Here is a 27,500-nt window from a genome sequence, read left to right as displayed (position 1 = left end):
TTGTTTAGGAACCTACGCAGGAATTTTCCGGGGGGGGGGTGTAAAAAGCAAATATTATTTGAAAATTTAAATAAGAATAAGCTGAACATTTGGGAAAATTTAGGATTTGTGGGGGGGCTTTGAGTCCCCTCGCCCTGCATACATACCTGATGTACTGTGAAGTAAACAATACCATAGTACATGTTTATGAGTTCTTTGTGATTTTAAGGGCGAATTTTGTTGGGGAAGTTTTAATGAGTGAGCAAAGCTGCAACTTTGAGTTAGAAAATTTTTTCTGTTACTTATAGCCCTCTTTTGCGTAGGGATAAAATTTAGGGGGATGAAATTAATATTAAATGTTTAATAACAAACTTGTAATTCTATACTATAATTCACTCACCCCCTATGATTCACTTCGATAGTTTCAGTATTTATAAATATATACTTGTAGTACATAGTACCTGATACCAAGTTGCACTTTATTGAGTCTCTAGTAAGACCATAGAGAATTTTCAAATGGGGAGGAAGGTCCTAGGAATAATGATTCAGCAAAATCTTAAAATATGAGTTACAAATTTTTTTTCGCTACTGTTAGTCCCCCCACTCAGAAGAACCAATTGGGGTGGGGGGGTTATCCCTTCCATAGAGTTTGAAAAAATACCTTTTTTGGATTTTTTTTTTTTTTTTGATTTCCATTCAAAAAACTGAAAAAATATATAATGAAAGTGCCTCTGCTCTTGATTTTGACAAATAAATTTTGCACCCTCCGTCCCTTTCTGAATTGACGCTACTGCCTTTAGTATATAGATACCTGAAATGCTTTCATTGAGCCTTTGACAAAAATAAATGTAAATGCAAAAACAGCAATAAATATTGTTTGCTTGGCATACTATGATAATATTCCCTTGTTGAAGATGGCGTGGCCAGTTTTTTAAAAGCGAAAATAATATCGGATAAAAAGTGTATATTTCAAAGACCAAATTTTATTAATAACCATAAATAATTTCTAAGACCACACTGGCCAATCATGACAAAACACAAAATCTCAAAGAAAAGAAAAACAAGGGCAATAAACAGCCGGTGAAAAAATTTAAAATTATGCAATTACGTAAAAAACGATTTATAGAGAAAGGGTTATCATATTTAATTTTGTGTTTTGTTTTAAGGTTTATTTTATTTTGTATTTTTATTAGTTTATTCTGCACTGAGGTCGGCCAAGCGAAGGTATTGACCGAAATATTTCCGTAATTTTCAATTTTTTCACTGGCTGTTTATTGTCCTCATTCATCTTTTCTGTGCGATTTTGTGTTTTTTATTAATAACTATATTTGGTTAGAAAATAATATCTTTAACTGACTCTAGATTGAGTCATCATTGGTTGACTGTTCCTCATGTTTTAGACGGCAACAGAAACTGTTCTTTTTTTTATTATTACTTTATTCTGCACTGAGGACGGTTAAGCGGACGGTCATGACCGAAATATTTGCATAATTTTAAATTTTTTCACTGGCTGTTTATTGTTCTCATTCATCTTTTCTGTGCGATTTTGTGTTTTTTATCAATAACTATATTTGTTTAGAAAATAATATCTTTAACTGACTCTAGATTGAGTCATCATTGGTTGACTGTTTCTCATGTTTTAGACGGCAACAGAAACTGTTCTTTTTTTTTATTATTACTTTATTCTGCACTGAGGACGGTAAAGCGGACGTCATGACCGAAATATTTGCATAATTTTAAATTTTTCACTGGCTGTTTATTGTCCTCATTCATCTTTTCTGTACGATTTTATGTTTTTTTATTAATAACTATATTTGGTTAGAAAATAATATCTTTAACTGACTCTAGATTGAGTCATCATTGGTTGACTGTTCCTCATGTTTTAGACGGCAACAGAAACTGTTCTTTTTTTTATTATTACTTTATTCTGCACTGAGGACGGTAAAGCGGACGTCATGACCGAAATATTTGCATAATTTTAAATTTTTTCACTGGCTGTTTATTGTCCTCATTCATCTTTTCTGTTCGATTTTGTGTTTTTTATCAATAACTATATTTGGTTAGAAAATAATATCTTTAACTGACTCTAGATTGAGTCATCATTGGTTGACTGTTCCTCATGTTTTAGACGGCAACAGAAACTGTTCTTTTTTTTATTATTACTTTATTCTGCACTGAGGACGGTAAAGCGGACGTCATGACCGAAATATTTGCATAATTTTAAATTTTTTCACTGGCTGTTTATTGTCCTCATTCATCTTTTCTGTGCGATTTTGTGTTTTTTATCAATAACTATATTTGGTTAGAAAATAATATCTTTAACTGACTCTAGATTGAGTCATCATTGGTTGACTGTTTCTCATGTTTTAGACGGCAACAGAAACTGTTCTTTTTTTTTATTATTACTTTATTCTGCACTGAGGACGGTAAAGCGGACGTCATGACCGAAATATTTGCATAATTTAAAATTTTTCACTGGCTGTTTATTGTCCTCATTCATCTTTTCTGTACGATTTTATGTTTTTTTATTAATAACAATATTTGGTTAGAAAATAATATCTTTAACTGACTCTAGATTGAGTCATCATTGGTTGACTGTTCCTCATGTTTTAGACGGCAACAGAAACTGTTCTTTTTTTTATTATTACTTTATTCTGCACTGAGGACGGTTAAGCGGACGGTCATGACCGAAATATTTGCATAATTTTAAATTTTTTCACTGGCTGTTTATTGTTCTCATTCATCTTTTCTGTGCGATTTTGTGTTTTTTATCAATAACTATATTTGGTTAGAAAATAATATCTTTAACTGACTCTAGATTGAGTCATCATTGGTTGACTGTTTCTCATGTTTTAGACGGCAACAGAAACTGTTCTTTTTTTTTATTATTACTTTATTCTGCACTGAGGACGGTAAAGCGGACGTCATGACCGAAATATTTGCATAATTTAAAATTTTTCACTGGCTGTTTATTGTCCTCATTCATCTTTTCTGTACGATTTTATGTTTTTTTATTAATAACAATATTTGGTTAGAAAATAATATCTTTAACTGACTCTAGATTGAGTCATCATTGGTTGACTGTTCCTCATGTTTTAGACGGCAACAGAAACTGTTCTTTTTTTTTATTATTACTTTATTCTGCACTGAGGACGGTTAAGCGGACGTCATGACCGAAATATTTCCATAATTTTCAATTTTTTCACTGGCTGTTTATTGTCCTCATTCATCTTTTCTGTGCGATTTTGTGTTTTTTATCAATAACTATATTTGGTTAGAAAATAATATCTTTAACTGACTCTAGATTGAGTCATCATTGGTTGACTGTTTCTCATGTTTTAGACGGCAACAGAAACTGTTCTTTTTTTTTATTATTACTTTATTCTGCACTGAGGACGGTAAAGCGGACGTCATGACCGAAATATTTGCATAATTTAAAATTTTTCACTGGCTGTTTATTGTCCTCATTCATCTTTTCTGTACGATTTTATGTTTTTTTATTAATAACAATATTTGGTTAGAAAATAATATCTTTAACTGACTCTAGATTGAGTCATCATTGGTTGACTGTTCCTCATGTTTTAGACGGCAACAGAAACTGTTCTTTTTTTTATTATTACTTTATTCTGCACTGAGGACGGTAAAGCGGACGTCATGACCGAAATATTTGCATAATTTTAAATTCATCTTTTTTCATTATTGTCCTCATTCATCTTTTCTGTGCGATTTTATGTTTTTTATTAATAACTATATTTGGTTAGAAAATAATATCTTTAACTGACTCTAGATTGAGTCATCATTGGTTGACTGTTCCTCGTGTTTTAGACGGCAACAGAAACTGTTCTTTTTTTTTATTATTACTTTATTCTGCACTGAGGACGGTAAAGCGGACGTCATGACCGAAATATTTGCATAATTTTAAATTCATCTTTTTTCATTATTGTCCTCATTCATCTTTTCTGTGCGATTTTATGTTTTTTATTAATAACTATATTTGGTTAGAAAATAGTATCTTTAACTGACTCTAGATTGAGTCATCATTGGTTGACTGTTCCTCATGTTTTAGACGGCAACAGAAACTGTTCTTTTTTTTATTATTACTTTATTCTGCACTGAGGACGGTAAAGCGGACGTCATGACCGAAATATTTGCATAATTTAAAATTTTTCACTGGCTGTTTATTGTCCTCATTCATCTTTTCTGTACGATTTTATGTTTTTTTATTAATAACAATATTTGGTTAGAAAATAATATCTTTAACTGACTCTAGATTGAGTCATCATTGGTTGACTGTTCCTCATGTTTTAGACGGCAACAGAAACTGTTCTTTTTTTTTATTATTACTTTATTCTGCACTGAGGACGGTAAAGCGGACGTCATGACCGAAATATTTGCATAATTTTAAATTTTTTCACTGGCTGTTTATTGTCCTCATTCATCTTTTCTGTACGATTTTATGTTTTTTTATTAATAACAATATTTGGTTAGAAAATAATATCTTTAACTGACTCTAGATTGAGTCATCATTGGTTGACTGTTCCTCATGTTTTAGACGGCAACAGAAACTGTTCTTTTTTTTATTATTACTTTATTCTGCACTGAGGACGGTAAAGCGGACGTCATGACCGAAATATTTGCATAATTTTAAATTTTTTCATTATTGTCCTCATTCATCTTTTCTGTGCGATTTTGTGTTTTTTATCAATAACTATATTTGGTTACAAAATAGTATCTTTAACTGACTCTAGATTGAGTCATCATTGGTTGACTGTTCCTCGTGTTTTAGACGGCAACAGAAACTGTTCTTTTTTTTTATTATTACTTTATTCTGCACTGGGGACGGTAAAGCGGACGTCATGACCGAAATATTTGCATAATTTTAAATTTTTTCACTGGCTGTTTATTGTCCTCATTCATCTTTTCTGTGCGATTTTGTGTTTTTATTAATAACTATATTTAGTATGTGGTTAGAAAATAATATCTTTAACTGACTCTAGATTGAGTCATCATTGGTTGACTGTTCCTCATGTTTTAGACGGCAACAGAAACTGTTCTTTTTTTTATTATTACTTTATTCTGCACTGAGGACGGTAAAGCGGACGTCATGACCGAAATATTTCCATAATTTTCAATTTTTTCACTGGCTGTTTATTGTCCTCATTCATCTTTTCTTTGCGATTTTGTGTTTTTATTAATAACTATATTTAGTATGTGGTTAGAAAATAATATCTTTAACTGACTCTAGATTGAGTCATCATTGGTTGACTGTTCCTCATGTTTTAGACGGCAACAGAAACTGTTCTTTTTTTTATTATTACTTTGTTCTGCACTGAGGACGGTAAAGCGGACGTCATGACCGAAATATTTGCATAATTTAAAATTTTTCACTGGCTGTTTATTGTCCTCATTCATCTTTTCTGTACGATTTTATGTTTTTTTATTAATAACAATATTTGGTTAGAAAATAATATCTTTAACTGACTCTAGATTGAGTCATCATTGGTTGACTGTTCCTCATGTTTTAGACGGCAACAGAAACTGTTCTTTTTTTTTATTATTACTTTATTCTGCACTGAGGACGGTAAAGCGGACGTCATGACCGAAATATTTGCATAATTTTAAATTTTTTCACTGGCTGTTTATTGTCCTCATTCATCTTTTCTGTACGATTTTATGTTTTTTTATTAATAACAATATTTGGTTAGAAAATAATATCTTTAACTGACTCTAGATTGAGTCATCATTGGTTGACTGTTCCTCATGTTTTAGACGGCAACAGAAACTGTTCTTTTTTTTTATTATTACTTTATTCTGCACTGAGGACGGTTAAGCGGACGTCATGACCGAAATATTTCCATAATTTTCAATTTTTTCACTGGCTGTTTATTGTCCTCATTCATCTTTTCTGTACGATTTTATGTTTTTTTATCAATAACTATATTTGGTTAGAAAATAATATCTTTAACTGACTCTAGATTGAGTCATCATTGGTTGACTGTTCCTCATGTTTTAGACGGCAACAGAAACTGTTCGAGTGCGATCTTGTGTCCGACGTTCTTCTGATAGCATAGAGAAACGCTTCTGTTTTGACATATTTTCAGATGATAAAACGTTTACTCTTCAAGCTCTTGGTGATGATGACTGCCGACAGTGGGTAGATGCCATGGATGGGAAAGAACAGGTACCAAGGATTGAACTTCTGGGTCGTCTGGTTTATGGTAACCCCCCCCCCTCCATCTTCAGACCCCTCTAAAACCCCGAGGTTATGTAGGTGCCCACATGATTGCTGCTGCTGTCAGTTTAATTCCTCAGTTTTTTTTCAGTTTTTCCCCTCGCCTGGTATATCTTTACCCTATGAGAAATAAGAAAAGTAGGCTCATTTGATTGCATAGCTGATGTGAGGGAGGGACGTTTGGGCTGGTGGCATCCCTTAAGTTCTCAATATTTTTACCATTTACGATGTGACATACTATATTTGATACTTGCCTATTTGTGGTAATTTTTTTTTTGAGTTATGCGTGTTTTTTTTCTGACGACAAAAGCTTCAGTTTTTCTTTTTGATCCTCTGAGTGATAATGACTGCTGCCAATGGGTAAAGGCTATGGTTGAGAAGGGATTATTATTAAAACAAATTATTAAATTATTAATTTAATTATTATAAAATTGTATATTTTATAAACTTATAAATTATTAAATAATTGAAAAATATTAATAACTATTGACCTAGGCTACGGCACTCTAGCTCAAATAGAGATCCAGCTTCTTTTTTTTTCTTAAAATATTTCTTTTTCCAACAACTATTTTATCTCCCCTCGAATATTTAAACGCTAAAATCGTGTTAATAATCTAGTTTAAGCACCAAGGGCATCAAATTAAGAACACTTTTTGCCCCGTAGTTGTCCCAACAACAATAATATTGAAAAATATTAATAACTATTGACCTAGGCTACGGCACTCTAGCTCAAATAGAGATCCAGCTTCTTTTTCTTTTCTTAAAATATTTCTTTTTCCAGCAACTATTTTATCTCCCCTCGAATATTTAAACGCTAAAATCGTGTTAATAACCTAGTTTAAGCACCAAGATGTTAATAATCTAGTTTAAGCACCAAGGGCATCGAATTAAGAACACCTTTAGCTCCGTAGTTGTCCCAACAATATAATAGGCATAAGAACTATAAAAATAATTAAGCAAACCTAATTAGTTAATTTTGGCCACCCTTTTCGTCTGTAAATTCAAGTAATAACGATTTTAACTTCAAAGATTTGTTTTATTTTCGTCAGTATTGCCACGTTGAACCGTAAAAATAAATAAGCAAACCTTCCAAAAAAAAACTTTAAAAATGTATTGTTTGATTTTTACCTTTTCTGTATTACTCAAAGTACAACTTAAGCAACTTTCTTTCCTTAAAGTTCTATTTTTAGTAATATTTTGACAGATTTGTTGTTAGATCAGTTTTCTTTTTTTTTAATATTATTATTAACCTAATCACAACTCAATATGAAAAAAGGCAAAGGGAAAATAAAGCCCTGTCTTATGGCTTCAAACAGCTAAAATGGTAAATTTCAGCGGTTTGAATTGAATAAGTAGAAAATTACGCAGCTGTACTAGAGTACAGCACAGTATTCACGCAGCCTAAAAAGGTATTACTATAGAAGGTATTACTATAGTAATACCTTCTATAGTAATACCTATACTACTATAGTATACCTATACTTACTATAGTAATACCTATAGTATAGTATTACTATAGTAATAGTAGGTATTACTATAGAAGGTATTACTATAGAAGGTATTACTATAGTAATACCTATACTACTATAGTATACCTATACTTACTATAGTAATACCTATAGTATAGTATTACTATAGTAATAGTAGGTATTACTATAGAAGGTATAGCTATGACAACTGTTGTCAAATTTAACTAATTAGACTAGTACCCGATTACCTGCTTGCCATTCATGGTAAAACTCTGTATCACTTGTTCGACCTTTCCAAGAAATCCGTTTAGAAAGTTGACAATGAAAAGCGGAAGGTCTTTAGACACAAGCCGAAGACTGAAAGATCCTACAACCTATGAGCCAGAGTAGCAGTACCCGTTACCTGCTTGCCACTCATGGTAAGACTCTGTATCACTTGTTCGATCTTTCCAAGGAATCCGTTTAGAAAGTTGACAATGAAAAGCGGAAGGTCTTTAGACACAAGTCGAAGACTGAAAGATCCTACAACCTATGAGCCAGAGTAGCAGTACCCGTTACCTGCTTGCCACTCATGGTAAGACTCTGTATCACTTGTTCGACCTTTCCAAGAAATCCGTTTAGAAAGTTGACAATGAAAAGCGGAAGGTCTTTAGACACAAGCCGAAGACTGAAAGATCCTACAACCTATGAGCCAGAGTAGCAGTACCCGTTACCTGCTTGCCACTCATGGTAAAACTCTGTATCACTTGTTCGATCTTTCCTAGGAATCCGTTTAGAAAGCTGACAATGAAAAGCTGAAGGTCTTTAGACACAAGCCGAAAACTAGAACTAATGAGCCAGGAACAGCAGTACCCGATTACCTGTTTGCCACTCATGGTAAAACTCTGCGTCACTTGTTCAATCTTGCCCAGAAACATGTTTAGAAAGGTGACAATGGAAAGCTGAGGGTCTTTAGATACAAGCTGAAAACTAAAAGATGAAAGCCATTTAGTTACAACGCTGTCGCCCATTCAGCTAGTCTGAGTTTAAAGTACTAAAGACAGTGAGAATGAAATGCGATGTTAAAATTGAAGAGGTGGAAAACATATCTTGTAAAATCAGGCACCAAATTTTAAAAATCAGAAACGTGGATGAAAAATCAGAAAATAGATTTTACATCAGAAAATTAGATGTGGCAACACTGACGAAAGTATGGTACTGTTCTAAAAATTTTATAGATGAAATAACCAAAAAAAATTGCCATTTCCAAGTATGAATAGACCTTAATATAGGTCCAGGTGGAGGACAGAAAAAGTTTTTATTTTGATGTCCTTGGTATTCTAGTGCAAAATTATGAGTGAAACTTGAGATGGTTCTTTTATAACGTAAGCTAGGACTAAAAATTTTAATACAAAATCCTGGACCTGCTTCTTTTATAACATAAATCTAGGACTAAAAATCTCAATACGAAATCCTGAACGTTATGGGAGCCAATCCCTTCAGGACATAATTTTTAGACTTTTATTTTGTTTTTTTCTTGTTTTATGCTGAAAATCGGAATTTTATCGATTTTTCATACTGTGATATAAGCGTATTAAAATGTAACATAGTAAATAAGTCTAAATTAAAGTAAACCTGCAAGGGTGCCATGGAAAAATATTCATTAAGTCATTGAGACTTAATGGGTTTTTTTAAGTCACAACTGCTTAAATTAAAATAAATCTAAAATATATTAATTAAAATACAATAATAACAAAAATGTAAAATATATTAATTAAAACAAAATATTCAATTTAATATAAAAAAGTAAGTGGTGCTTAAAAATGTAGTTTTAACTTTATAGAAATGTAGTTTGACTTGCACTCTGGGAGAAATCAATCAGTATTTATTACTATTGCAAAATACACACACTATTGCAAAATATTACTATTGCAAAATACACACACTATTGCAAAATATTACTATTGCAAAATACACACACTATTGCAAAATATTACTATTGCAAAATACACACACTATTGCAAAATATTACTATTGCAAAATACACACACTGGAAATCAGGAATTTGCAACTTCCGCATAAACAGTATCACCATCTCCAATGTTGGGGGAACTGCCCAATGTTAAAATTTTAATCTGTCTAATCTGATTAGAACTATCATATGGTTTATATAACATCCTAATCTCAGTGATAATACTGATATGTGTAGGGGGGTTGCATTCGCCTCAAAACGTATACCCAATCCATGCAAATAGTAGTTAGTATAGACTACAATGACACTAACGGTGTTGCAGAATTGTATAGTTGCGCACCCTGTTAGTTGGAAGTGTCCTCTAGGGAAGGGGTCCTCTAGCCTCAAAAAGTGAAGATTAGAATGAAACATTTAATTTTCCTCTTATTTGTGGGGATTCCCCATATACTATTTTATATATATATCACATATTGCCATATATGATATGAGTATTTGTACTTGAGTATGCTTAAGTAATACCTTATACTTAAGCTCTATATGGTGGCAATCATAGCCACCGGAAAGAAATTACCTCACGGACATTAATTGCTTATTTTATGTTATAGTACGGAGTAATCGTTTGCTCAAATCTTTTTGAATTTTTACATATTACGTGTAAGTCCTGTTTAAATATAAACCTCAAAGGGCTTATTTGAAACATAAATAAAAGAAGTAGCACTGAGCATAAGGGTTAAGTGGGAAGAATATCTTTCAAAAAAGACTTGTAGTTTAGGTCTAAATATTTGGTCTTTCATGAGAGATCCTTTGATCACTATGAAAGTAATTCGTCTCCATGCTTCACTCCATTGGGAGAAATATCTAAAACTAAGCCTTCTAGACAGATTTGAGAGGTGTATAACCTCCCTCTTATTGTGGAAACATCTTCTTTCTTCCTTTTTTTTTTGCAGGAAACTGTAGTTTTTACTAATTGAAGAATTATGATTTTTTTTTTTTTTTTTTTTTTTTTTTTTTTTTAGAATAGAGAGCAGGAGGTTCGAGGGGTGAAAGCCTCTTGTTTTCAAATAAAAAGTTCCTTTTCAAATAGAAATGAAGATTGATGTTAGAAAATAAAGTTAACAGGAATTATTGTGGATTTAGAGTGGGTTGTCACCTCTTTGAACAGCTTTTTGCCCTAAAGCGGGGCTATTTGACCATCTTAAATGAGCAGTAATACGGGAGCAGTCAGATACAAAAGAATTAACTTTTTATTACAATGCTTCAAGAATGATGTGCTTCTAGAATGATAATGCCACTAGCAACATATAGGATAACTAACATATAGGATAATTTTTGTTTGTTTTAAGTTTCAGTGTTGCTCCTTGTTTTCTTTGGAAATAATTTTTTCATTTGATGATTTACTGGGCTTTCAAGCATTAATCGAGGGATTGACAGCACTTAAAAGACACTTCCACGGGGGGGGGGGGGGGGGGTAATGGAAACCATTAAAGAACCCTTCAAAATTTGGATTTTTATTCGGAAAAGACGACCCGTTCTTCCCGGAACAGGTCGTTGAGGGCGAAACAGGTCAGTTTTGTTTTTCTAATCGAACACATTGAAAATCATTATGTACTTTTGATTTAATTAGGGTGCAACATGTGGGACTCCTCTTTAAGGAAGGTGCAATATGTCTATGAACAAGAGGGATAGGCCATTATGAACGCGGGGATGAAATCAACAAATTTTCCGAATAAACTTCAAAATTCGGAAAAAAACTTACCCCTGTATACAATTTAGGGGTAGGTTCTTCCCTGCCACTGGTATGATCCTTTATGCATTTTTTAGATTTATACTGACCCATGTAAACTTCCTTTGAGTGATCAAACCCAACTGGACACTGCTGGATATAATTTCGTCACAGCATGCATCACTGAGCTTGAATCACGAGGTAAGAAAGTTTAAGCTATTCTGCCCTATCGATAATAATGGCTCCCTGTGACACAAGGCTGCTGTTGGGCTATTCTGCCCTATCGATAGGGCTATTCTGCCCTATCGATAATAATGGCTCCCTGTAACACAAAGCTGCTGTTGGGCTATTCTGCCCTATCGATAGGGCTATTCTGCCCTATCGATAATAATGGCTCCCTGTAACACAAAGCTGCTGTTGGGCTATTCTGCCCTATCGATAGGGCTATTCTGCCCTATCGATAATAATGGCTCCCTGTAACACAAAGCTGCTGTTGGGCTATTCTGCCCTATCGATAGGGCTATTCTGCCCTATCGATAATAATGGCTCCCTGTAACACAAAGCTGCTGTTGGTGAACACAACTGCATACGCTCCTCTTCCATTTCAACACATTCGAAGCTTTAATCTTTACCCCATATACTCCTAATGTCGTTCGAAACCTTTCATAAGGAACTCCCCAACCCAGGGGACAACCTGCTTTTCGTTTGGCCCCATATGGATTGCCAAAAAGAACAACCCTTGTCAATTTCTCATCTGTAAAACAAGGCCTATTCAACTTAGCCTTTCTTTCATTATAGCCGTAGAAATTGGGATGGAGTGACATTTCTGGCTTATACTGAAGTATAGTCATAGTAAGCGAGTACTTTCTAAACTATATAGTGCCCTATCTTTGCCTCACGCCAAATACTTTACCTTCCTCCCATTATTGGGCAAATTTAAAACCTAAATTATATATTTTCCATGTCTAATTATATATTTTCGCTGTCTAAAACTGAGCAGTTAAAGGTTTGATCGGGGTTTTGTCGCTATCTGTAGTTTTATCAAGATTCCCGCTGTATTACAGGAATCGTTTCATTTTGCAAATATATTTTATTCCTGATCCTTTAGATGTAGTAGATTCAATAGAGTGTGCTAACGTTTAAGAGAAGTTTTAACCGTTTACTTCATTTTCAACTATAAAAAAAACTGTGTATTGGCTATTATACGTTTCATATCTTCACTGCATCTGCCATATTTGCTAATAATACTACCTAGGAAAGTGAAGCTATTTATCTGATCAATCTCCTCATTACCTAACATCACCTCTTCCTAGAAATTAACCCTTGTTAATTTCTACTTCAAGTTACTTAGTCTTGTTGCCATTTACTTTCGAACTTATTATGCACTCTTAACTCTAAAATTTCAAAATTTCCTTCATTTTGCTAACATTTTTATCCAGGACACTCGAATATTTTTCTTTCTTCTTCCAGCTTTTCTCTCGTTTCCTTTCGTATTTCCTTCTCCTTTACTTTTTGGTTCTTTTTCTTGTTTTTTGTTTGTCCTTTTTTCTTTTTTCTTCTTTACTGGTCTTTATTTTATTTACCATTTTCTCCTGTGTTTTGCAATTGTTTGTCCTTTTCTTTCTTTTTTCTTCTTTACTGGTCTTTATTTTATTTAGCACTTTTTCTCCTGTGTTTTGCAATTGTTTTTCCTTTTTTCTTCTTTACTGGTCTTTATTTTATTTTTCACTTTTTCTCTTGTGTTTTGCAATTGTTTGTCCTTTTTTCTTTTTTTCTCTTTACTGGTCTTTATTTTATTCAGCCCTTTTTCTCCTGTGTTTTGCAATTGTTTGTCTTTTTTTCTTTTTTCTTCTTTACTGGTCTTTATTTTATTTTTCACTTTTTCTCTTGTGTTTTGCAATTGTTTGTCCTCTTTTCTTTTTTTCTCTTTACCGTTCTTTATTTTATTTAGCATTTTTTCTCCTGTGTTTTGCAATAGGGTTATACTGAGCCCAACGGCTATGTTCTCTGTTGTCTTTTCTTGTCGGGAAATTTATTCCCTGTGTTTTCTGTTTATGTTTGTTTCTTTTTATAATTCATTTCTTAATCATAAAGTCTAATCTTCTTTAAAATATTAAATAAGGTCCAACTTTATTGCGAGTATCAAACAACTTATTATTACCTACACTATTAATGAAACTAATACAAAGAAAAATTCTAGTATGAAACAAAGAGGGAAGGGGGGTACTTTCCACACAATCCCCCCACCCCACCTTTTATTAGTTTTAGATCACTTTAGAATTCGGAAAAATACTACCGTGATAACTTACACTTTTTGTGTTTTTGCCCCCCCCCCATCTTTTATGTGTATTTTTAAATTTCTAGACAAGTCAGAATGCATTTTTGGGCCCAATTACTTTCGAATTTTCCAGGAGGGGGGGGGTTGTTAAAGCACTAGTCAATTTGATATTCGGATCTTACCTAAAAATTCATACAACTGAAAAATCTCTTTTTTATTTACCCCTCCCCCCTTACGCTAGGGACTGTGTCCACCAAAGTTATAAAGTGAACTTTTTAGGTCTAGAAGAACAAGGACTCTATCGAATTGTTGGTGTTGGCTCTAAAGTTCAAAAGCTCCTAGCTATGGGTTTGGATAAACGGAAATCAGATTCACGTCCCAATTGGTTGGGGGACCCTGGAGAATGGGAAACAAAAACCATTACCTCAGCTTTGAAAATGTACTTCAGGAACCTACCTGAATCCCTTATGACTTATAATTTCCATTCTTCATTCATTGTAGCTGCAAGTAAGTTGGTTTGCCTTTTTTTTATCTTTTATGGCCTAACTCTTTATCTTAGACCGCTTAAACCGTTTAACATTATACCTATTGTTTCAGTTCTTAATTCATAACGGCTGCAAGTAAGTTGATCTGCCTTTTTTAACCTTTTCTGGTACTTCTTAATAACCCTTTTAAGGTCTAATGGAAGCATATTTATATCGACCCTTTTGTTGCTTATAACCGTCCAAAACGCTTAGATCTCTTTCAGAATCTTATGACCTATAATTTCCAATCTTGATTCATGATGGTTGCAAGTGAGTTGGTCTGCCTTTTTTTTTTATCTTTATGTCCTAACCGTTTAACTTAGACCTCTTAAACTTTTTAAAACTAGACCTATTATTTCAATTTTTCATTCATAGTAGGTGCAAGTAAGTTAACCTGCCTTTTTAACCTTTTTTTACTTCATAACAACCCTTCCAAGGTTAACTTAGACCTCTTAAACTTTTTAAAACTTTATTTATTTATTCAAAAAGAAAAGAAAACACATAACAACAATAATAATAAAGATCCTAGAAGCGAACTTGTTAAGGACCAAAACAACAAAAAATTGTAAATGAAAAAGAGAGAGAAAACAAAAAATAAAAGAGAAAACAAGGGTAATTAAAGCAAATTGAACAAACATTTAGAGAAATATAATATCAAGATTTTAGTACATTGTTATATAGCGTCCGAAAACTTGTGGATAGCTCGACACTGGAGGGTATTAAATTCCATTGAATTATAGATTTATAAATTGGGGATCGCTGGGCGGAACTAGAGATACACCTGGGGACAATGAAGGAACGGTTGGATGAACGGAGACAGTGGCCTTCAGAATTATTACTATTAAAATAAGATAATAAGTGGGGAGGAAGATTTTTATGGTAAGCGGAGTATGCAAGGGATAGATTTAATTTTTTGATGATTTGTTCAAAAGGGATAATACCAAAATCGGAGTACAAGTCCTTGGTGGGATATAGTCGTGGCAACCGAAAAACTGCTTTGACGGCACGGTTTTGAGCAGATTTTAATTAAAACTTAATTAAAACTAGACCTATTATTTCAATTTTTCATTCATAGTTGGTGCAATTAAGTTAATCTGGCTTTTTAACCTTTTTTTACTTCATAACAACCCTTCCAAGGTTAACTTATACCTCTTAAACTTTTTAAAACTAGACCTATTATTTCAATTTTTCATTCATAGTAGGTGCAAGTAAGTTAATCTGCCTTTTTAACCTTTTTTTTTACTTCATAACAACCCTTCCAAGGTTAACTTATACCTCTTAAACTTTTTAAAACTAGACCTATTATTTCAATTTTTCATTCATAGTAGGTGCAAGTAAGTTAATCTGCCTTTTTAACCTTTCTTTTTACTTCATAACAACCCTTCCAAGGTTTAATTTTTGAGGTGTAATGGAAGCGTATTTCCACTGAATTAATTTGTTGCTTGTAGTCTTCCGAAAGTCTGTTATGTTATTATGTTATTATGACCTATAGTCATAATAGTAACTGTTCATAATATATAGTAACATAATATAATAACATAATAGTAACTGTCCTTATGCATAGTAACTGAAATTAAAGCTGGTCTGTTTTTTTATAACTTCTATTCCTTCTTAATAACATTTCCAAAGCCTTATTGAAATATATTTCCACCGTGCCATTTGTTGCTAATGATTGTTATAACTGAATTCTAGCTAGTAAAATGTTCTAACTAGTAATGCTTTACTCTAACGTCATCAAATCCTATCAAATATTTTGTTCTACGAAATTTACTAGGGTGTGTCTATTCCACCTTTTTTCCTTCTTTTTGGTATAAGGTAGCGATTGCCAATGTTGATTCTACCGCCCGGCGGTTTGGCACTGGAGACATTCAAGATGGCCACAGGTGATTCCAAATAGTTCATTACAGATGCATTGCGAATGGTGAATCGCGGTGATTCAAAATTATTGCTGTTGAAAGGAGATCAAATGATAACAAAATATTAGCGGCACGGGTGATTATGTGGTGATTCCAAATAGTGCATTAAAGATGCATTGCAATGGGTGAATCGTGGTGATTCAAAATTATTGCTGTTGAAAGTAGATCTAATGTTAAAAAAAAAAATATTAACAACATAGGTGATTATGTGGTGATTACCATAGTGATTCCAAATAATACATTAAAGATGCAGTGCAAATGGTGAATCGCCGGTTACTCAAAATTATCGCTGTTGAAAGGAGATCTAATGATAAAAAAAAGTGGCACGGGTGATTATGTAGTGATTCCAAGTAGTCTATTACAGATGCATTACAAATGGTGGATTACATTACTGATGATAAAAAAAAATTATTAGCAGCAAACAAGGTTCATCCTTCTCAATAAGATGAGAACCTAAACTTTTTTGCATTACCCTTCTGGGATGAGTAAATAGTTTCATAATTTCAAACGTTGATGTTTCTAATCTACACATTTCTTTATTAAATTATGCGAAAAAGATTAAACATTAACGTATATGCCTTTCGGCTTAGTTCCTATTAAACTGTAAAAACAATTAATTTTCAAAGGGTGTTGAGTGCTATTTTCTCTCGAAAATTTGCTGTAGGTCAAATGTTTTTGGGAACCACTGGTCTAAACAAACGAAAATTCAACCATAAAATTTAGCAAATCATGAAGTTAAAGGTTGTTAGAGAAAATATTAGTAAATCTTTAAATTTAACATGTAAAACCGCCTCTGAAGACAGAATTGGATTTGTTAGATATTTTTCAGAGGAAATGTCTACGGATAGTTAGAGTCAGGCAGTTTGGTGCTGCAGTGGCTTGCTAGTAGTAGTAGTAGTTTGGGTTTATCTCTCAATCGACGACGATTTTGCAAGCATTTTCATTCTAAACATGTGAAGTTACTTTGGCCGAATGTGATAGATATGCCATTACTCTTGTCATTCAACGCTGTACGCCTTGAATCTGATTTTTATTTGGGTATCAAGTCTATGCTCAAGTGATACTCAGTTAAAGAACTTGATGCTCAATATGGGTGGTGCTCTAACACCTTCCCTTGAAAATTGAGTATATCCTCAATTAACCCTTGCATGCTCGCTTAAACCCTAGACTAAATTGGTGTAATGACTTGTCTAAGACAAGTTGTCTTATTTGACGAACAAGAATAATGATGATCCTCCCCCATTGAGCGGTAACATGATTGGTGAATAGTGCTAACAGTGTTAAAATAACACTGTTATTTAAAATTAACACTGTTATTTAAAATTAACACTGTTATTTAAAATTAACACTGTTATTTAAAATTAACACTGTTATTTAAAATTAACACTGTTATTTAAAATTAACACTGTTATTTAAAATTAACACTGTTATTTAAAATTAACACTGTTATTTAAAATTAACACTGTTATTTAAAATTAACACTGTTATTTAAAATTAACACTGTTATTTAAAATTAACACTGTTATTTAAAATTAACACTGTTATTTAAAATTAACACTGTTATTTAAAATTAACACTGTTATTTAAAATTAACACTGTTATTTAAAATTAACACTGTTATTTAAAATTAACACTGTTGTGCAGCTCTATTTTTGTTCATTTTAACATTGAAACAATACCCAATAATAGGTTCAGAATGGTCTTAGTTCAGAAAAATGAAGAAGGCGTGGCCTCTTCCAATCATCTTATATTCACTATTAAGGAGGCTAAATAAATGATAAGAAATGGAGCAAGAAATGAATATAAACGAAATGAAGGTTTGATTATTGTTAATCTTCTAATGAATGAATTTGTAATTATTTATAAATGTTTATTTCTATAATGTTCATTGTTATAACTTTTTTCCCTGAATTTTGTCATTTACCAATATTAAAATTTACAAAACATTAAAGATACCGGCAAAAGACTTTTCCACCCTTCTAGATTCTATAAAATTTCTTTTGTTGGTTTCTTCGTTGAAAAATTGGAAAAAAAAACCTAGGCTTTGAAAAATATATTGACCCACTGAATTTTCGTGGATTGACCCCCTGGGTGATAAAGATACATGCCTAATAATGTGTCGAATCTTTGTGACCCTGACTCCATCAATCTCACGAGCCTTAACCTACAATTGAATTTGGTAGATAGTTTATGCTGAATTTCCTTAAGTTATGTCTTTTTCACTGAAGTGCTTTCACTCTTTACGTACTTAATTATTCTCTCGTTTCAAACTCATTATTATTATTTTTTTCTAGAAAATGAAAATCGCAATTATAGAATACAAGACATTCATTTATTGGTGCATAGGTTACCGGAGGAAAATTTCAAATTTTTGAACACTTTGATTGAGCACTTGACGAAGTAAGTTCTCTTTTTATTGTGCTACAAATGAATCTGTTCCGAACTTAAATTAAATTCAAAAGCTCAACGGTCTACCTTTTGTGTGTGTGTGTTGTTGTTTTTTGCAAAATTTGGATGGCTTGGGTCATGTCAAAATTTAATTTTATTTCATAAGAAAGTATTCCTTTTATAGTTTTATGCTAAATTTAAAAAAAGTAATCGGACTGTTTTTTTTAGGCTCTGCTTAGTAATATCTGCTTAGTGATTTGTTTTCCTTTTCTAAATATCTAGTTTTCAGATGAAAAAACTTAAAAATCAGTGTCGTGGAAGTTTTGGTTCATGAAAGAATTCTGTTTTCTTCTGTACATTCAACGTAAAAAATCTATTAGAATTTATGGCGGAAGCTCTACGTTTACTAGATTTTTTACGAACTTTTTTTTGTGGATTTTTTTTTAGGAAAAAGAAATTAGTTAATTAGAAAGAATTTTTCTAATGCAGTTTTTTTCTGAATTCAAAAATATAATCGGATTTCTGAGACCCTTGTACATGGCTTTTTTGCTGAATATATACTGTTTAGACTAAAAACTGAATAACTACTGCCGCAGAAAACTGTGCAAGGCAGAAAGTTATGATTGACTTTCTATCACATATACTATAATGCTATAACAACAAATACAATAAGAGTAATTTTAGCTGTTTTGCCAGAATATTTGAATTGTGTTCCTCAAAGCACATTAAACTGTTTTACGTTGAAAAGAATTATATTTAAGTTTAACTGTATATGAAACTTCTGTGGAAGTTTTGTTTACCGAGCTAAAAAAAAGAGATTTTTTTTACCTACAATGTTTTTGTTGCATGATTTTTGGACATGTTTTGGTGAATTTTAGTGTTTTGAAGGAAAAAAAACTCAAAATCTATTTCGCAAAATTATAGCCGTTAGACGAAATATGATGAAATTAGACGATACATTTTTGCTTTAATGCTCAAAACTAAATTAAAACTTTTTTAAGCCTTTAATGTTAATTTTTGAAAATCACCCAATTTTTTCAATTGATTTTTTGTTGTTATTACACAAAAATTAGGGTCACTGGAAAATTTCTTGTTTCAGTTTTGAATTCCGCATTCAAATCTGGATTAGATATTGAATGAAAAGAACCAATATTTTTGTTTAATAAAAGTGGAGCTGTAGCTGACCTTTATCTGTGTATGCATAAGGCAATGAGGCTGAATGGCAATGAGGCTGAAGGGACGTATGGCACATTTTGACGGATCTGCTCTAGCTATCAGTTTGTGCCGATTCTGTGCCCACTTGTTCGACTTTCACCCCCCTTGTATCCCTGGCCATGGAGCCTTTCGACGGGGAATAAGTGTATTGTAATTCCATTTTGTATTGTATTTTGTACTGTATTGTATTGAATAATAATAGACTTCTTCTTCTTCTTCTTCTTCTTCTTTAACCTATTAGGCGAAAAACTCAAATAAAACTGAAAACACTGCTCTAAAGAAATTAAAAAATTGAATATTACGTCAGTAAAGCAATAATTTTGAAGGGGCGTTGCTGCCTTACATTAAGACCTTAAAGGGTGGGGTTGTTGCGGACAAAGTAATAAGTACGGGGCTTATTTTTTCTCTTTTTGACCAATGTTATCGCACGATGGTTTGACCTAATATTCAACAAAATGAGTATGATTTATGTGTTGTTATGTACTAGTGTATTCTGTATACATCTTTGAGTGGTTTTTTGTTTTAATCGTTTCATATTGTTGATTATATGTACGTATATATATATATATATATATATATATATATATATATATATATATATATATATATATATATATATATATATATATATATATATATATATATATATATACAAAAGGAACATGGCTCAGTGTAAAATAACAAATGTAAATAATTTATTTACAAAAAGGTGTTTTAAGTACTTTCATAATACCTAGAGGACAAGTGAACAACCTATAGATAAGGGAATTACAACAATTCAAAAACCTTGAAAAACAAAAACGAAGTCGTCGACCCTGGCATAGCTGCTTTTCAAAATGATTCGGATTTGGAAAGTTGATATGAAGAAATGTTCAGTTAACAATAAAAGAACAAGTGATGCCGTGATGGGTTAAAAACCTAACTTAACCTAACCTATCCTGTCATCATCAAACCTTGCATTAAACTGAAAAGGTTGACTGGCAACGCTGACTAAATCCAAATAGACATTCGTCGGACATTCGCTGACATTCACGAATTTCTGATAGTTTCGGTAACATATGTATATACCAAGCATTACTTTCAGATTATTATTTTAGCCAACTACCCCATTACGTTCAAAGCGACGGTGAAACAATTTGAAACAATCAGAAAAATGTTACCGTGAAAGACCAAAATTGGAGAATGTAGACCTTCACCGGTGAATGTCAATAAATACCAAATACGTCGATTAAAATAGTGGATATTTTCTCACATTTTTCGACGTTTGGGCCATCACCGATATATGTCGATAATCATAGATATGCTCTGGTGAATGTCCAAAAGAGAGGGGTCGATTAGGAGGCGTCAGGCTGTTTCTCACCAAATCCTTTTCTCTTGGATTCAGTCAGCTTTGTCAATCTTATGCAGGGTTTGATGGTGACAGGTCAGGCTATGCTATCTATCTCAGAAATATGCTATAAATTAGGTTAAAATCTCAGAAATGCTCAGCTTTCATTATTAGTGCATGATGCATGTCGTCATGAACCGGTGAAACTCAGAAGTAGGATATTTAATAAATATTTTGGACATACACCAAGCGACTATGTATTTGTTGACATTCACCGGTGAATGTCGATATTCACCAGAATCCGGTCTTTCACCGTAACATATATGTATATATGTTACCGTGAATGTCCAATATTCGTGAATGTCTCCTTGGATTCTCCTTTTTCTCTCCTTTGGATTAAATCAACGTTGCCAGTCAACTGTTTCAGTTTAATGCAAGGTTTGATGATGACATGTAAGGTTGGAATAGATTAGGGTTCGTTAGGTTAGATTAGGTTGAGTTTGGGCTAGGTTAGGTTAAGTTTGGTTTTTAACCCTTTTTTGGTATTGATAACCGATTTAACCTAAGCTAGTCTAACCTAACTTTAACCTTTACCATCATAGCTTGCATAAGATTGTAAAAGCTGACTCGCAAAGCTAATTAAATCCAAGCAGAGAAAAAGGAATTTCGGAAATTCACCGATGAATATCAACATTAACTAGATTTCGAACATTCACGGTAACATATATACTTTTCCTAATATATTAAATCCATGGCCAAAACACCAAGGTCTTGGAAGAAACTTCGAGGAATGGGAAGCATGTTTTGAATGAGTTGAACTTTAATAACCGATAATAGCTATTAGACACGGCCTTGGTCGCTGGCTAATTGCTTCCATGTGAATTCTTTTCATTATTCATTTTATATATTTTTTTCTAGGGTTGCTGCTGTAAGTGAGAAGAATTTGATGACGATATCAAATTTAGGAGTTTGTTTTGGACCAACTCTTCTTCGCCCAGAAACTGAGACAATGACTTCCATTATTGACATAAAATTTTCGAATATTGTTGTCGAAATCTTGATTGAAAATTACTCCAAGGTCAGACTTTCCTTTCTTTCCTTAGTTGATTATTACTAAAATTAATGAGACCAGTCCTAACGTGTGATTCTGGAAGTTTTAAATCCATAAACGTCCGGCCAGGCTAATCGACCAACCGTTTAGGGCCTAGCGAAAAGCAGTTATTCCCAAATGCGGTTGGAGGATGTGGGAGGCTTTAAATAGATTGGAATGGACATTGAGTGTGCCTAAACATATCGGCCTCAGGCAGCTTATTGTTGCAGTTAGTTGTTAGTTGTAGTGTTAGTAGTTATTTAAAGCTTGTATTCGGCGTTAAGCCCCCTTAAAATATAGAAATGCTCTTGAGGATCCTTTCAAAATGGGTTTGACTAGTAAAATTTATGAATCTTGTTGATATTGGTATTGAATACCTTTTAATTTAATTTATTTAATGTGATTTTTGAAGTATTAATTTTAAAGTATTAATTAAAAAATATCCCAAAGGAAAGTTTTTTTTTGCTTTCTTTCTTTCTTTTTGCTGAACTTATCAGGATCTGTTTCAGTTTATCTGTCCATAAGTTTGAAATCACACATGAAAGTAAATCCCAAAGGAAATGTTTGAAATCCCAAAGGAAGGGCTTATTTTGCTTTCTTTCTTTCTTTTTCCTGAACTTAACAGAATCTGGTCTTTCATAGGTTCGAACGATCTTTTAAATTCCTTCCAAATTTAATACTTTAAAAGAGTTTCTACTTAATAAACTTGACTTTTTCCAGATTTCTCCCCTTCCCACATAGGGTCCTTTCTAGTTCGTTTTATTTTTTATATAGATGCATGTGTTATTTACCCTTTATTTATTTATTATATTTTATTTATTTAATTTGTTTCTTTCTTTGTGTTTATATATATATATATATATATATATATATATATATATATATATATATATATATATATATATATATATATATATATATATATATATATATATATATATATATATATATATATATATATATATATAAACCGTAGATATTTATTTATTTTATTTAAATAAAATAAATTAAAGGTTTTTCTATATGGACCTATTTGGTCGTGACTCCTAAGAAGGACTTTTTAGACCTTGGGGACTTGAAAAGTATTTTGAATCAATTTTGCGAATGCCTCCTTACGTTCTTGGTAGAACATATATTTACTTTTTTCTTTTGATTCTTAATTTATTAGCTTGACTATGGTTTTTACTTGCCCCCCTCCTGGCCACGTTCTTGCTCTTACTGCTATTAAAAAAAAATCGTCAATACATTGTCTTGCATCCATAATCCCGAAATCGTGCCCTTCTTGGTTTTTATGAAGAAAAAATTGTAAACCCCTGTTTATGAAACCTTGCCATGGTATATAAAATTTTTGAAAAAGACTACTTTGCCTCCTAAAGACTTATTCTCCCGATAATACCTGAGTTAGGGTCATGAGAATTTTTGGAATTTGCTTTGATTTTTTAGTTTTATTTTTTGTAAGCATGCAGTGTGGATGGTCGGTGAGATCTTTCAGAATATCTGCATATCTGGTTAGAATCTCTGATGAATATATGTGTCTATTAGATAGTGAAAAAAAGATAGTTGTTATGGATATATACTGTTTTGGGGGTTTCTTAAACACATGAATACGAATTTTTGGCTGGATCCCAATAAATGTGGCAGAGTATGCCTAAGTCAATCATTTACAGCTTAAAATACGATTTGCTTCATGTTTGGTTTGGTAAAGAATGGCTCTAGGCACGGGTTGGTTTAGCCCGCAATTTTAAGATCCGGGCTTGGGTTGAGAAAGAATCGCGGCGTTTACTTCGGTGTTTATCTCGAATACGAATTTTTGGCTGGATCCCAATAAATTTGGCAGAGTATGCCTAAGTCAATCATTTACAGCTTAAAATACGATTTGCTTCATGTTTGGTTTGGTAAAGAATGGCTTTAGGCACGGGTTGGTTTAGCCCGCAATTTTAAGATCCGGGCTTGGGTTGAGAAAGAATCGCGGCGTTTACTTCGGTGTTTATCTCGAATACGAATTTTTGGCTGGATCCCAATAAATGTGGCAGAGTATGCCTAAGTCAATCATTTACAGCTTAAAATACGATTTGCTTCATGTTTGGTTTGGTAAAGAATGGCTTTAGGCACGGGTTGGTTTAGCCCGCAATTTTAAGGTCCGGGCTTGGGTTGAGAAAGAATCGCGGCGTTTACTTCGGTGTTTATCTCGAATACGAATTTTTGGCTGGATCCCAATAAATGTGGCAGAGTATGCCTAAGTCAATCATTTACAGCTTAAAATACGATTTGCTTCATGTTTGGTTTGGTAAAGAATGGCTCTAGGCACGGGTTGGTTTAGCCCGCAATTTTAAGATCCGGGCTTGGGTTGATAAAGAATCGCGGCGTTTACTTCGGTGTTTATCTCGAATACGAATTTTTGGCTGGATCCCAATAAATGTGGCAGAGTATGCCTAAGTCAATCATTTACAGCTTAAAATACGATTTGCTTCATGTTTGGTTTGGTAAAGAATGGCTCTAGGCACGGGTTGGTTTAGCCCGCAATTTTAAGATCCGGGCTTGGGTTGATAAAGAATCGCGGCGTTTACTTCGGTGTTTATCTCGAATACGAATTTTTGGCTGGATCCCAATAAATGTGGCAGAGTATGCCTAAGTCAATCATTTACAGCTTAAAATACGATTTGCTTCATGTTTGGTTTGGTAAAGAATGGCTCTAGGCACGGGTTGGTTTAGCCCGCAATTTTAAGATCCGGGCTTGGGTTGATAAAGAATCGCGGCGTTTACTTCGGTGTTTATCTCGAATTTAAACCGGTATGTATGTCTCAAGTCTTGTTCGTTATTTGAGGGCAACTGCCTTTCTTTAGAGACAATGGGAAGTTCTACAAGTTCTTTATGAAAATTTAGTTACGAAATTACACTAGTTGTATATGACAGGGTTAAAAAAAAAATAAAAATTAAGGAATCGCCAGCTCCCGGTGTTCATATTCTGGCTGGCTGAATATCTTTAGAAAGGTTTTTTTTTACGAATTCTTGATTAGAATTGTTTTCCAAATTCTGGCAGTTTTTTCTTTCTGTAGTTGTTTTCTGGCTGACATTTACAAATTCCTGGTAGCTATTATTTTAATTTCTGCCAAGGCCTTCTGTAAAGAGGTTTTTGTAGAGGCTCCTGGTCAAGGCCGTATCCTGTAGGGCTAGGGGGTTTGAACCCCTCGCAACTCCTAAATATTTGTCCGACTCGAAGATGTAACAAAAAACATAAAAACTAATTTTTTTGCATTTTTAAAGTTGTTTTATCCCCCCCTCCCCGAAAGATAGTGCTGGACCCAGCGCTGCTCCTGATAATTTTGTTCCAACTTTTATGCTTTGATAACTTATATTGTTGTTTTTTTGTTGTTTTTTTTTACAATTATTGCTTAGGATATTAAAAGAAAAAAAATCCCAAAAATCTTAAAAATATATTTCTTTTATCCCTCTAATTATATTTTCTTTTTTTCAGATTTTCCACAGTGTTCCAGATGTACAAATTGAAGTTCGTATTAATGGGGAGCCGCCTCCAGCGTACAACCCGCCTCCTTCTTATCCTTTCAGGCATTCCGTCGAAAACATTCCATCCGTCAAAGAAGTTCCTAGATCAAATTATATGAGTATTCCGCCGCCCCCTAGTCAAACAAGACAAAAGGCTCCTCGGTCTATGGCCGATCCACATAATATAACTCATGTATGTTGAACTTACCCGTAAAAACTTTTTAGGGACGTTATATAAATAGGGGGGAATTTCGATTGCTTTTTTTTACTTTTTAGCTAGAATAGTTTAGCTGCAAATTCTGTGTATTATATATATATATATATATATATATATATATATATAATATATATATATATATATATATATATATATAATATATATATATATATATATATATATATATATATATAATTGGTAATTAAAGTGTATCGGCAATAATTTTTTTCTTGCTCTTGTTTCATTCGAATGGATTTTTTTAGAATTTAAATAACTCATTAAATAATTGTTTAATTATGTAAAAGTCTAAAAACGGTTTTGAATCTGAAGGGTAAAAGTTTAGAAGTCGCTATCTGTTGTTTTAAATTGCTCTGGAATTTAAATTTAATAAATTTAAATTTATGTACTCATTAAATAATTGTTTAATTATTTAAAAGTCTAAAGGCGGTTTTGAATCTGAAGGGGAAAAGTTTAGAAGTCGCTATCTGTTTTTTAAATCCCTTTGGAATTTAAATTTAATAAATTTAAATCTAAATAAGTCAATAAATGATTATTTGATTATTTAAAAGTGTGAAGCCGGTTTTGAATCTGAAGGGAAAAAGTATAGAAGTCACTCTCTGTTGTTAAATTGCTTTGGAATTTAGATTTAATAAAATTTAAATTTATATAACTCATTAAATAATTGGTTAATAATTTAAAAGTCTGAAAGTGATTTTGAATCTGAAGGGGGAAAGCTTAGAAGTCACTATCTGTTGTTTAAATTGCTTTGGAAAACTTGTTAATTTGAAAAGACACCACCGTTTTCTTTTTAATATGTTTATGTTTGAAACGCTTAAAATTTAATCAATCATGATGCCAGAATCATACACATAACCATGGGGAGGGATCGTCGCTCTTCCGTGAAATGTCCATGTTTTACCATTCTCCTATATTTTTCAGCTTGACGTACCACTTTTTTGGAGTTTAACAAATCTGATTCCCAGAATAAAATACTTAAGGCCTTAGCTTGCACCCAGCTCTTTTTACCATGAGATGGTGGCCCTAAAGAATAAATATATCAGTAATATGATGTATAAAATGTATAATTGTGAAGAAAAGTGTTCTAGGCTATCGATAAACATTATATATCTGATATTCTCTTTGCTTCTGAGGATAATCAAGGGTTGCATCAAAATGAAAAAAAGGGACTCCTCCGTTTTAAAAGTACATTTTGATTTTATCGTTTGTTTTTTTTTTTTTCCTTTTTTTTTCGCCAACGCATCATTCCCTAAGTGTATCAGCCATGGATGCCAAATAGCCACCTTTTTATCTGTTGTTTCATTAACTCTCAAATTTTTGAGCCAGAAAAAAAGAAAGAGAAGTTTCTTAAGTTTATGTCAGAATTTTATGTGTATATTTGTGTTTTTTTATATTTTATTATTAATTTTTTTTATTGTATACCTGAAGGGATACTAAACAACCCCGTCTTTTGTAATGGCTGTTGCCATGTAAAATTTTGGACCAGTTAAAGAAAGGCAAAACTTTATTGGTTATTTTGTGCAGAGTGTGAAGCGAATGATCAGAATAAAAAATTTTTGAGTTGCAACATTCTTACTGGTAAACTCTGTTTTTATGTGGCTGAATGTATGATTTTTCCTGGCGTTTTGTAGGCTGTTGTTACCTCATTTTACGATGGTCCAAGTCGTCC

The 27,500-nt window shown here is 32.7% G+C and overlaps 1 protein-coding gene across 1 annotated transcript in view; it reads left to right on the top strand.

Moving 5' to 3' along the window:
• The window catches only part of LOC136024716 (rho GTPase-activating protein 26-like), a gene marked incomplete in the record, with an annotated part of 88,451 nt that overhangs the window by 47,144 nt on the left and 13,807 nt on the right, over positions 1–27,500 (top strand). Inside the window, 7 exon segments of the mRNA XM_065700132.1 lie at positions 5,993–6,160; positions 11,453–11,555; positions 13,912–14,139; positions 18,367–18,472; positions 21,921–22,080; positions 25,568–25,789; positions 27,463–27,500. Coding sequence (XP_065556204.1) covers positions 5,993–6,160; positions 11,453–11,555; positions 13,912–14,139; positions 18,367–18,472; positions 21,921–22,080; positions 25,568–25,789; positions 27,463–27,500 — 1,025 coding nt within the window.

This window comes from Artemia franciscana, chromosome 3 (genome assembly GCF_032884065.1).
Source record: "Artemia franciscana chromosome 3, ASM3288406v1, whole genome shotgun sequence".
Taxonomy (NCBI): domain Eukaryota; kingdom Metazoa; phylum Arthropoda; class Branchiopoda; order Anostraca; family Artemiidae; genus Artemia; species Artemia franciscana.
The sequence above is the reverse complement of the archived record's forward strand: the minus strand, read 5'-3'. Positions and strand labels throughout refer to the sequence as shown.